The sequence below is a fragment of the Myotis daubentonii genome, chromosome 2 (genome assembly GCF_963259705.1).
Source record: "Myotis daubentonii chromosome 2, mMyoDau2.1, whole genome shotgun sequence".
Classification (NCBI taxonomy): Eukaryota; Metazoa; Chordata; class Mammalia; order Chiroptera; family Vespertilionidae; genus Myotis; species Myotis daubentonii.
The window spans coordinates 189,836,221-189,848,593 of NC_081841.1; the positions used below are offsets into that span (position 1 = coordinate 189,836,221).

The 12,373-nt window shown below is 37.3% G+C and overlaps 1 protein-coding gene across 1 annotated transcript in view; it reads left to right on the forward strand.

Annotated features, from left to right (window-relative positions):
* Positions 1-12,373, forward strand: part of MYO16 (myosin XVI) — a 424,936-nt gene that overhangs the window by 179,189 nt on the left and 233,374 nt on the right. Inside the window, exons 18-19 of the mRNA XM_059685100.1 lie at positions 326-397; positions 3,012-3,153. Of these exons, the coding sequence (XP_059541083.1) occupies positions 326-397; positions 3,012-3,153 (214 nt within the window). The remainder of the gene's footprint in view (positions 1-325; positions 398-3,011; positions 3,154-12,373) is intronic.

Sequence of the window (12,373 nt, forward strand, 5' to 3'; positions counted from 1 at the left end):
AGATTGTCAGTGAACAGCATATCTTCACCTCATATCAAAGTCCTTTAATCGGGAATTGGGAGAAAACTGCCATATCTATTTGTGAGGGAAAGGAGAGAAAAAGCCAGTGGTGACTTAATGCAGGAGCCCATTAACACTCATCAACACTTTGATTACTTACAGGCTGTTTCTTTGGTTGAATTTGACAAGTTGGTTGTTTCGTTTTCTTTAATACATACATTTTCTAATGGGTCTGTGTAAAGCTTATAAATCATAACCATCAAGTGCAATGTTCTCTTTCTAAACAAAATACTAACTTTAGTTTTCCACACTGCTTTAATTGTAGTGGCTGGGATGTTACAAGTCTCAGCAGATGAACTGGTGTCTGCTCTAACAACTGATATTCAGTATTTTAAAGGTACGTTTTTCCAATACTCTGGCTTTCACCTTGGTGCAACCCTGGTCTTCTTTGAAATACAAAAAATAAATGCAAACTTACCTTTTCCCACTCAGTGAAACGATTTCTGTGAATTGAATGCCAAGTGAGAAAAGCATTGAAAACCTGTTTGGTCACTTGATCTGACTATATATCTTAAACTCTCAGAGCTTTTGAGAGACCATTTTGACTAATTGGTCACCCTTTCTAGCTGCTCAGTCATTTTAGACAAAGTCATCAACCCAAGAGCATTGATTTAATGAAAACATTGGGTCCCTGTGTGTATGTGGTGCCACACTGTCCTCTTCAATGAAGAGCATCCTTTTCCCTCCATGTCAACACTTTTAATAAATAGCTACCATTTATTGGGCACTTACAACAAGAATTGTAACAACCGCTATAAATGTGGGGATTTTTAAAAATTCTGACAGGTTTCTAAGAGGTGGGCATTTTCATTTCCATAACTAAGATCTCAAAGAGGTTAAAGAACTTTGTAATCATTAAGAAATGGCATTTTTGGAATTAGAATCTAATGTTACCCAATCCCCAGAATATGCCTCTATGCTGTAAGCATTTCTAGTCAAGGGGCCAGGGGAGTGGCTTTCCCCCATCCTCTTCAGTTATTCACTATAAATCATTGCCTTTCCAACCTTCCTCTGTATTGGAATTCTGGGAACTCACCATTCACCTGATCTTTTTACTCTAAAGCACCCTTCTTCTTACCTCTGTTCCTCTTGGACCTACTTGCAGGTATTTAGGTATGTGACTTACAAATTTCTGCTTCATATCTAGAGTTCCCTTCCATGTTTCTGAACTCTGTGAATCTGCCTGTTATCCACTCAGTTGTCCAAAAGTCATTCTTTTTTTTTAAAATATACTTTATTGATTCTTTACAGAGAGGAAGGGAGAGGGATAGAGAGCCAGAAACATCGATGAGAGAGAAACATCAATCAGCTGCCTCCTGCACACTCCCCACTGGGGATGTGCCCGCAACCAAGGTACATGCCCTTGACTGAAATCGAATCTGGGACTCTTCAGTCCACAGGCTGACGCCCCATCTACCGAGCCAAACCGGTCAGGGCCAAAAGTCATTCTTGATACCTCTTCCTCCTCCTTCTCCACTGAGTAAATCAGACACACTCCAGCTCTACTCCATAAACAGCTGTCATTCTTACTGCCTTCCCTTCATTTCTGTCACCATTTCCTTAATTTATCATTCCCTCCCCAGATTTTGGCAGGAACAGTCTCCTTCATCTTTTATCTTTTCCTCATCTCATGTTGCCTTCTTTTCACACTGCTTTCAGGTAAAAGCTTTTTGCAAACATGATTTAATCCATGGGAACAGTCTTTGAAAGATTTCCCAACATCTTTGGAGTTAAGCTTGTCACTTTAGGACAGCACAAGAGGTCCTTTATTACTTGGGCCTTACCCAACTTTTATTCTTCGTTTTTAGTCATTTTCCCACTGCTGTTCTTGCATCCATCCACACTAAGCTTCTTGAAGTTATCCAAATGCACTGTTTTTTTTTTTATCTCCTGACTTGTTGATGAAAAATTGAACCCTCCATTAATATCTATAATTTAATATATGCAGATTCCTCTGCTTACATTTGCCCTCATCTCCTTACACACGTGCCAGATGTGTGTCGCATTAGAGCCCGTAATCACTCTGACTCTAGAGACCCCAATTCTATAATATAGATAGCGCACTGCTTTCACTGCTATTGTGTGTTGTTCCATCCCCATGGCCTTGAACGTATAACTCCCTGACTCTCAATTATCTGCTGTTGTTTTGTTTGTTTGTTTGCTTATTTCAACCAGTCTCTGAAGCAGTTCTGCTCCCTTGTGTGCATGTCTGTGATTAACAGCTTAACCCTCATTTCACGTGGTCTTCATCCTGTCACTTATCTCCCTGCTCAGCCTGAGTTGCAATGGTTAGCCAGGTTGGCCAAGGCTACAAAGTTTGAATATGATGTTCACATTTCCTCTCCACTCTCTAGCATAAATGCTGTCATAGGCTCAGTTCCAAAACATCCTCACTTATTTTTTTCTTCTCTAGTCTGTTCTCTTCTAAAAATCTTATTATTCAAGGTTTCAATTGCCATCTCTTTGAGAATGTCACAGAAATTTCTCCCTTAAGGCCCAACCGAGTTCCCACATTCCAGACCCACATTTTGGTTAGTTGGATCATTTCTTTGAAAATATTTAAAATATGACTAATTTTCCAGATGGCCAGGTTTCCAAATGCCTTGGGGATGATTCAGTATCCAAACCAGTGAGCTGTTAGCAGGAAACTTGTTAAGAGGGGCCCTTCAAAGAGTTGGTTCCCTAAGAGAACGGAAATTAACAGTCTGCAAAAGGTCAAAAGCTGTGGTCAACAATTGTAACAAATAAGATGCAATGTATATGACACATGTAAGGGAAACATGTTATGTAATAATTGACCGAGACCGCATTTATTAGAATCTTGGTATATTTTTCAACATCTTCTGGGGCTTGGGGGTGGGTGAGGGATGAATAGGATATGCACAGTTTTGCTTGCTTTTCAATGAGAGAAACCCTTGTTCTTAGACCTCTTCTCCTCTCCACTATCCCAGGGGATATGATCACACGGCGGCATACTATAGAGATGGCGGAATTTTACCGGGATCTCCTGGCCAAGTCCTTGTACAGTCGTTTGTTTAGCTTTTTGGTGAATAGCATGAATTGTTGCCTCCAGAGTCAAGATGAGCCTAGCAGGTAAGATTGATGGATGCTGGTTGCTGGTGTCATAGATAATTTAAAAAGTCTCACCTCTTAAAGATGCTTTACAATCCAGCAAGACCCATAAATTAAACTATTCTTAAAACATTTTATTTTAACAAGTTGAAGGATTTTATTGACTATTTACAAAGATTTAATCCTCCCTCCTCCCACCCCACACACGTTGATGAATTAATCAAATCATCTCTCATGCATAGAGATGCACATACATTCTCTCTGGACTGAAGGCATATAGTGTCTTTGGAGCACCAATAAGTATAAAGGTGTTTAAATCTAGGAGGAAGACAGTTCAAGAATACCTAAAGCAGTTAAGTTTGCTGAGGAACCCATGTCTGTCTCGGAACCAATTTGATGGTGCATTTCAGATCAGCAATTCTTCCTGTTTTCTTCACATATTTTGTGGATTACTTGATGAAGGGTCTCTATGGTAATAATTTCACGCATAGCCTTAATCATCTTTAAGTAGAAGCTATTCAGGACTATTTGATTGTGTAAAAATTATAGATCTACATGGCATCTTGTCAATGGAAAACTTTGTTAATATTCTTGTCACTAATAATGACCTTGAGCAGATTATGGAAAGCAAAATTTCATCCAGAAGACTTTACACATTCTTATCCTAAGTAATAAAGAGCTAATATGCTAATTAAACTGAACAGCAGAACAACCATCCGGACGACCTTCCAGATGAAGCCGGTGCTGCGAGGGCTGAGCCTCTTGCACGAGTTTCATAAATCGGGCCTCTATCTTTGAATAAAACCTTTTGAAAATTTCTTAGTTGTCTATACACACTCCTTTACCAAATTCCTGAAAATTGCTGCCTTTAGAGGTTTCTTGGAAAACATTATAACTAACATGTATTGATGGGAAAGTTCCTAAATAAATATAGTCATCTCAGAAGATTTCAAGGACAAAGGGATGCTGAAATTCTCATTATAATGTATAATGATCATTCCCACTGTAATGATCAGCAGATTAAATATGCAGTCTGTGATTTAAGGGCAAATATAGTATTATTTATATTTTAGCAGACATACCTTAGTGTTTGGTATAGTGAGGATTTTTTATTTTGTTATTGCTTATTGTCAGATAATTTTGATTTTCCTTTAAATATCAAGATTACTTACAGAATGATATTAATATGCTAAGTGTGCCAAATGAATCTTGCATAACATTATTGGCAGCTCTGCTGAAGTTGACCTTGAACAAATAATATATAAATCCAGCTGCACATAGAAACTTTTAGAAAATTTCCACTTGACATTTAAATCTTAGAGTCTTAAATTTATATAATTGGAAACATATGTAGTCTAGATTTTTGACTATACACACAGAAAAAATATATAAACATAAACCTTGGAAAACACATTCTTTCCCTTTGAGTGGGAATATTATCATTGTATCAATATGTAAATTTATGATATTAGTTTTATTGTTTAAAATTATTTACTAAGCAAATGAGCAAGGACAGGAATTAGTGGGAAATTATAAATGAATTTATGTAGTATAAGTTTAACTTCTAAGATACAGTAATTCTCATTTGAGTCATAACTCCCATTCTTTCTTCCCTATTTCTCCCATTGGCCACCCAAATTTAAATCCTGAAAAAATGCAAAGGAAGGTTATGTTTGCAGTATTTCTAATTCGTTGAAATTCATGGAAAGTTTAAATTTTTGCAGATTTACAGACCCATTTCCAAAGTCATAGAAAGGTCTCGAAATGTGGATAAACTTGGAATAGGTTTTTATAGTTTATGAATCTCCAATTTTGTGGAAATTTTATAATGTCAAAAAAGATTATATAACGTACATAAATATATATCTCTATGGTTAAAGTTGGCAAGCTCCGTTGATGTTGAAGGGAAGTATTTTTTTTCATTCTATTTTTGTAAAATTTGCAAGCAAAAATAAATAGAAATAAAATATAAAGGGAATAAAGTAATAAAGGGAAAACAAGAGGAATTACAGCAGATGAAATGTATGATCTTGGAATGCTGGATTCATATCCTGGATTACAGCAAAATAGGTACAATATTAACAATATTATATATGTTAAAAGGCTCTACTTTCTCTAACTAGATTTCAAATGAGGTTGTTTCTAAATGAAAATCATGGGGTATAATGCGGACGCTGACAACTAGTTAATTAGGACTAGCAGAAGTGTTTGCCATGTTTGCCTGGCCAAAGTTGAGTCAGCGAGGTTAATGTGAGGACATACACCAGCCCGTTGCTGCCTGGGTCCTGAGTTCAGTGCAGGCTGCCTGCACCAAATGCTGCAGCTGGAGACCAACTGGCTGGCAGCTTTTATTTTATTTATTTATTTTTAAAATATAGTTTTATTGATTTCAGGGAGGAAGGGAGAGGGAGAGAGAGAGAGAGAAACATCAATGGTGAGAGAGAATCATTGATTGGCTGCCTCCTGTACGCACCCAACTGGGGATCAAGCCTGCAACCCAGGCATCTGCCCTTGACCGGAATCGAACCTGGGACCCTTCAGTCCGCAGTGTGACACTCTATCCACTGAGCCAAACTAGCTAGGGCTGGCTGGCAGCTTTTATTCAAGGTCCACACCTAGTGGTCAGGGCATTTCAAAACAGAAGCACACTGACAGTTGATTTAACTTACTTGAGACTTATTATCTAAGCAGATAAAAGGGAATAATGCTAACAACAACAATAAAATACCTCCTATTTGTTTAAAACTATTTAATAATTAAAAGGTGATTTTAAATATCAAATAATTTCTAGAGAAAACGAATGAGTGGTTCACTTTGATCTGACTTTTCTAGAGTTATTTGGCCTCCACTCCTCTGTGAATGGTCAATGACACACATTGACACACAGTGTAGGTATAAATAGTCACATGTTCAAACCACATGGAGATCCACATAGATTCCTACTTCCTCATATGTGGAAAATTGGCAACCACTAAGGACACCGCAGGCACTGACCTTCTCTCCCATTCTTCACTGGCCAGATTTTCCTCCATTAATAAGAGGATGTGTGGGTTGTCTCATCCCTGCCCAGGGATGTGGCCCTTCTCCCCAAGGAGAGGCCTTCTCTCCCATGCTTCCCTCATTGCAGTCAGACCAATGCTGTGGTCCCCTCATCCTCAGGAATCTTGAATTTGACAGCCAAGGTCTCTTTTCCTCATTAGGTTAGCTTATTGATCAGGAAATAGTATCCTGCGGCTTTAAGATTCCCCTGCTTCTCAGGTGACCTCATCTCTGGTCTGTCCTGACGACATAAGCAGATATAATGTAAAAACTGCAGGATTGTCAACTCCCTTATTTCTGTCAAAGCATCTTTCTAAGTAGGTTCCTTTCAGGGTCTAACCTCAGTGCCTTAGAATAGTAGCACTTTAAATATGAAGTGCCCCGCTGGTGTTGCTCAGTGGTTGAGGGTCGATCTATGAACCAGGAGGTCATGGTTTAATTCCCGGTCAGGGAACATGCCCAAGTTGGATTGCGAGCTCCATCTCCAGTGTGGGACATGCAAAAGGCAAGCCCATCAGTGATTCTCTATCATCACTGATATTTCTATCTCTTTCTCCGTCTCCCTGCCTCTCTGAAATCAATAAAAAATATATTTAAAAACTGAACTTTGTGGCACAGATAAGATTCTGAATAAATGTCCTTAATACTCCTATTCTAACATGGTTTATTTTGCCTATTATAATAAAAGTTCTTTCTCATTTGGTAATTTTGGTTGCTTGTTTTTAATATAACATTTAAAATGGAAAGTCTTGCTCTTAAGCATTTGTTATTCTTAATAAAATAATAAGCTTTTTGTAAAAGATAGGGAAACATGGACAATATTGTGTTGGCCACAAGAAGAGTGTTTTATTGTGTCAATATTATAAACAGAATTGCTTGAAATTTTTTAAACATCTAGTTGCATTATTACTTATTTTGATATAACCACTTATTAAACAAGGGTGATTTTCACTGTAATGGAAACATGTTCTTTTATGCCTTACCTTCTTTCAAAATAATCTCAATGAGGATAATATTTTTCCAACCCTGGGAGAAAACATGGGTAGGTGCCAATACTTTTCTGCTCATTTTTAAATAAATCACAGTCCCATGAATCCTTTAAGTCCCCAAATATCCAGTATTTGAACAGAAATTAATAGTGTCCAAAGGTGAAGGTTCTCTCTCTCTCCCCGGTGAAGGCCTGTGGTGGCAGCTGACTGCCTCCAGGAAGGGAGTGAGGAAGGCTTCTGCACCTCAGCTTGCAGGCTGTGCCTTAGGCTCTCCCAGGAAGTGGGGGGCAGGAACAAGGGCATGAGGGGTGTCTTAGCTTCCAGATATTTGAGGCTTTCTGGTGAGAAAGATAGTTATCCCTAACCCCTTCTCTCGGCTTCTTCATAGATTCCTAGTGCTGGACCGCTCCTCCTAAAGTCCTCAAGAAATGAGAAGTGCATTCATTCCTACCCTACCTACTCCCACTGTCACCCATTCTTCAGGGCAGTCCACCAGGCTTAAGTGCACACCACGAAGGGGTTGCTTCTCCGCACCTTCCCAGGTGTGCATCTTGGGCAGGATTTCTCTGGTTTGGCAGGGAATTGGGAATGAGACAGTGCCTTGAGGAGTTGTGGATAGTTCAAAGGCTCACTTTTTATAATGGCTAAACCAAAGATGTGCACTAAACAGATTTTAGGTTTTATAAAGGATATCATCCCTGTGGTTCTGAAATGAGATAAGTGGTTGGAGAGTCTTATTAAAGCGTAATGAATACCTTACATTTTTTAAAAAAAGTGGTAAATAGTTTTTGTGAGTTCTAAAATTGGACCAGTTTCATAATATAACACACATCCCTGATATTGAATTATCTAAGTTAAATTAAATTTTGTTTTTCCTGTATTGACATCTTCATCAGAGTTTTGGTACAAACTTCACTAGAGTCTTGGGCAGGCAGAGGGCCTTCTAGAAAGTTGGATAGTTCTGTAAATGTCTTCAGACACTGAAAACTACAGTTTAATCAGCTTATTCTTATCATGAGTCCTTAATACAATGGTTTATATTTATGGGGACACCTGAGAAATATAACCTGTGGAACATTTTCATTTTTACCGTTAGAAACACCTTAAGAATAAATAGATTGAAAGTCATAGATGAAGTTTAAGAGATAATCCAGTGGAGGGGGGGATGATGGTTACTTATTTATTTATTTCTGTGTGTATTCATCCATTCATTTGTTTATGTCTACATGTCCTGATATCCACACTTTTGGAAACATAGTTTGACATGCAAGTAGAATACAGTAAATAAATTGAGTTTTAAGCATACATATCAATTTTTTGTCACTGAGCCCTCAGTTTCTTAATGTGCTTATAGGATATTACATCCTTATAATATTTTACTCGAGCTAAACCTAGACATTTAAAATTTTTATGATTAATTACATTCAGCTTTGATGAGCTCTAGAGACTTTGGGAGGAGAGTTCTCTAAATACCCTCACATACCAAAACCTCTATTTCACTGCAACTAGTGTTCATTGTGAGTTCTCATGTATCCAAGCCCGTTCATTTGACACCTTGTTGCAAGAACTTGGTTCCAGGGTTAGCTGAGGATAATGCAATGACGCACACAGTTTTCAGCACAGGGCCTGACATAGCGGAATGGTTGCTACAGTGAAAGCATGGCGGTTATGGCTGGAAGAAACTTCCTGGTTTATCTGTGGAGAAAGGAGGGTGGTGAAAAAATGCAGATGGACAACATGTTGAGTCTAGTCTCTTCCATTTACTTTTGATTCAGTGATCTTGTTTGTTTTGAAGACTAGCAACTAGAGGAAATACGTTGTTCTCTAGAAACAAGAATAATGCTGTTTACATACACGACTAGGACGTCAGGAGTGATTTCTGTGTTTGCTCAGTTTTGCTTTGTAGTCAGCAATGATAATGGACTTGCATGAATCAGTTTCCTCACTCCCTCTTTCTCTTATGGCACACCTATGACGCGTTGGCAGAATGCCTGACTCGGGTCCGGAGCACAGTTTGTGGTCTTTGATCATTGTAAAATCTGGTCCACATGCATTGGGAAGGTTTTTTTTTTAGGTAAAAGTCACATGAAGAGAGAACAGTTACTAACCATGGAAGATGAGTAAGTGGTGCCTGGAGTAAGGAAGTGGCTACAAGGTGGAGGACACAATAGATGAACAGGGACCTCGTGATCTGTAGAGACGGGGACCCTCCGGATATTTGGGAACAGGTGGGAGAAGGAGGTTAAATTGGAATGAGGTTTTCAGGATTTAAATATGAAAGTAATAATTTCTTTCCCTGGGAGCCAGGGGCCATCCTCTCAGGATCCTTTGATCCTTAGATTGAGATTGATTTTGGAGAGAGAAAAGAAGGCTATTAAAAAAATATCACTTGTGGAATTTCTCAAACTATTAAATCTTTCCTCTCCAATCCAATATAATGCAGACTTAAATAACACAAGAAAGTATTAAACATATAACAATGGGAAAGATAGGCTGTCTTAGGGAGAGGTTGAAATTATATTCTTTAAAAGTTTTTTTAAAATTTGCATATCAATTCAATGATTTACATCCTGAAATTATTAGTAGAATATTTTTGCAACTTACCCTGTTTCTGAATTCACATATTTTGATTCTAAGGAAGATCATTTCGTTAGTGAATAACGAAGATCCTAGGTGTCCAGCAAGATTTCCATCAGCACATTTAAAACATGATTTATGTGTTCCCCAACCGTCTGACTGAGGGCATTGCAAAGGATGACAATGGTAACAGTGGGATTCAGCTCCCCAAAGTCTCACAACTAATGACTCACACTCTGAAATGAGAAAAAAGAACAGGTTCAGTAGAAAGTAAACTTAAGGTCCTTTGTACTAGGTGAGCACATTCCACTCCACTCTGACAACATTAAATCTGCACAAATCAGATCGTAGCAAGCCATGTAATATTCATCTTCAGAAAAATTGTACTTTTTCAGTAGGCAAGACTTGCTGTTCTTTCTTAATTAGAGGGAACAAATATTTCATGTAGGGAAAAATCATTATAGCCTTGAAGAATGCTGCAGCTGGTTTAAGAAAGCAACCCCGTGTCAGCGTTTTGCATAATCTGTATTGGTCTGAAGACTCACTGAATGGTGGAGAGGGCTGATCTTCACCTTGATGCTCGGAAATGAAAGGAAAGTGAATTAACTGGGTTAAGTCTGTATGTGGCTTAAGTTTCTATGTGGGAATTGTTCATAGTTTCGTTCTACTGAGTTCAGTATATGTACAATTAGTTTTGGATATTTAGTGGTGTGTATGTACATGTTTGTTGACTTTCCAAGGATTTTCAAAGAGAAGAGAATATTTTTATTTATATTGAAGTAATAGCCAAATTTCCTAAGATTTCTATATTTCTGTGTCCATTGATACAATGAGGTAGCATTTAATGCACTTTCAAAATGTTATAGTGTATCTCAACCTTTTTTAGTTTAAAGTCCAATTGGAGAATCCAATGAATGGCATAAACACACACACACGCACACGCACACACACACACACACACACACACACACACACACACACACACACTTTTTAATGTAATTTCTCAGGATTAATAGGTTCCCTTTTCAATTAAAAAAATCTATGTATATGATCTATAACAATTTTTCAAGTTTTTGATTTAAAAATTTAATAAATCCTGAATTAATAACTCCAACATGGTTCATAGTCTCCAGATATCTTTTTAAATTTTAGATAAAATTTATATTTAAAAAAAAAAACGTACACTGATGGGGACATCTGCAATAGTGTCAACAATAAACATTAAAATAAAAAGATCTACTAAGATATCTCTTACAAGATGAGTAACATAAATTTTAAAACACTGCTCTGACAGTAGGCATGTGAATCTATTTTGTAAGACTATTTTTACTAGATTAGATTTTTCAGCTATAGCTAAATATGCCTCAAGAATCCTGTCCATTAACAAGAGTGACTTAGTTTAGGGGCCTGAAGTTGGCGCTAAGGAGGGAGCATCTTTTGGTGTATGCAGACAAGCCATTAAAAATATCTCGACTACACTATTCCCACACATCACCTATAAATACTTTACCTAATCTTATGACAGTTTTCACATTCCATCTATGGGTGTTTTTTTTTTTTCTGTGTAGGGGGATTTGTCATTACTTCTGCACCATATCCTCATGTTTTATAAGATGTATTAAGCATAAAATTCAAATTAGGAGTCTGTGCATATGTGTATGTAGGGGTGTGAATGTGACTGTGCATGTAATTATTTTCTTCTTAAATTATTTAACAATATATATATATATTATATATAATATATTATTATACATTATATATATTATTAATACATTATATATATATGTATATATATATATAATGTCAGATGCTACCTATGACTTCTAAAAGTACTTGAATGTAGCCATCAATAGTTATAAATGGTCCTTATAAAAGTGTAATTTGTTTTATCTTTTGCAAAGAAGTAAGGTCAGTTTGGGCAGGTTGATGCTTTGAGTTAGAAGTTTGAAGATTAATCTCCTCCAAGTAGGGTAGTCTCTGGGAGCATCCCAGGTGAGGAGAATTGTCCATTACTGGGATTGGATCATCTCAGAGGATTTAATCACTCCCTGCCGTGCTTCCTTACAGACAGCCCACTTTTCCTTTTCATACGTGTTTGTCATCATTCCCTCCAACAGGAAAGCTTAAAGTGGGCCATGGTCCTCTCCTTCTTGAGTCAGATGTTTAGGAAAGACTTTTTTATTTTAATAGCAACATGATTTTTCAGAATGTTTGCATACCCCTCCCCCCACTCACTATAGAATGGAACTTGCACTGTATAATTATCACCTAATTCTAGATTTAAGAGTTTCTGCTCTTTGAAACTATCCACATTATTTGACTAGATGATCTGGAGCAATTCTAAAGAGTATGGGGTGGGGCAGGGCTCAGTGACCATTATAAAGCAGAGGAATATTAAAATTAATTTAAATATTATTGCCCAACTGCATGCATCTTTCCTGTAACACTCAAGGAATAACAGTGTGAAAGAGTTTGCAATGCCCCTCAGGTTTTTCAAGCTGAAATAAGTTAAAGAAACTTAATCTAAATGATAAACTAGGGGAGAATGGAGTAAGAATAAAACATCTAGAGATTAAATGTTTTTTCACTGTTATTTTGGTAATAAAATTAGAGATTAATTTTCCCAAGAAAACATC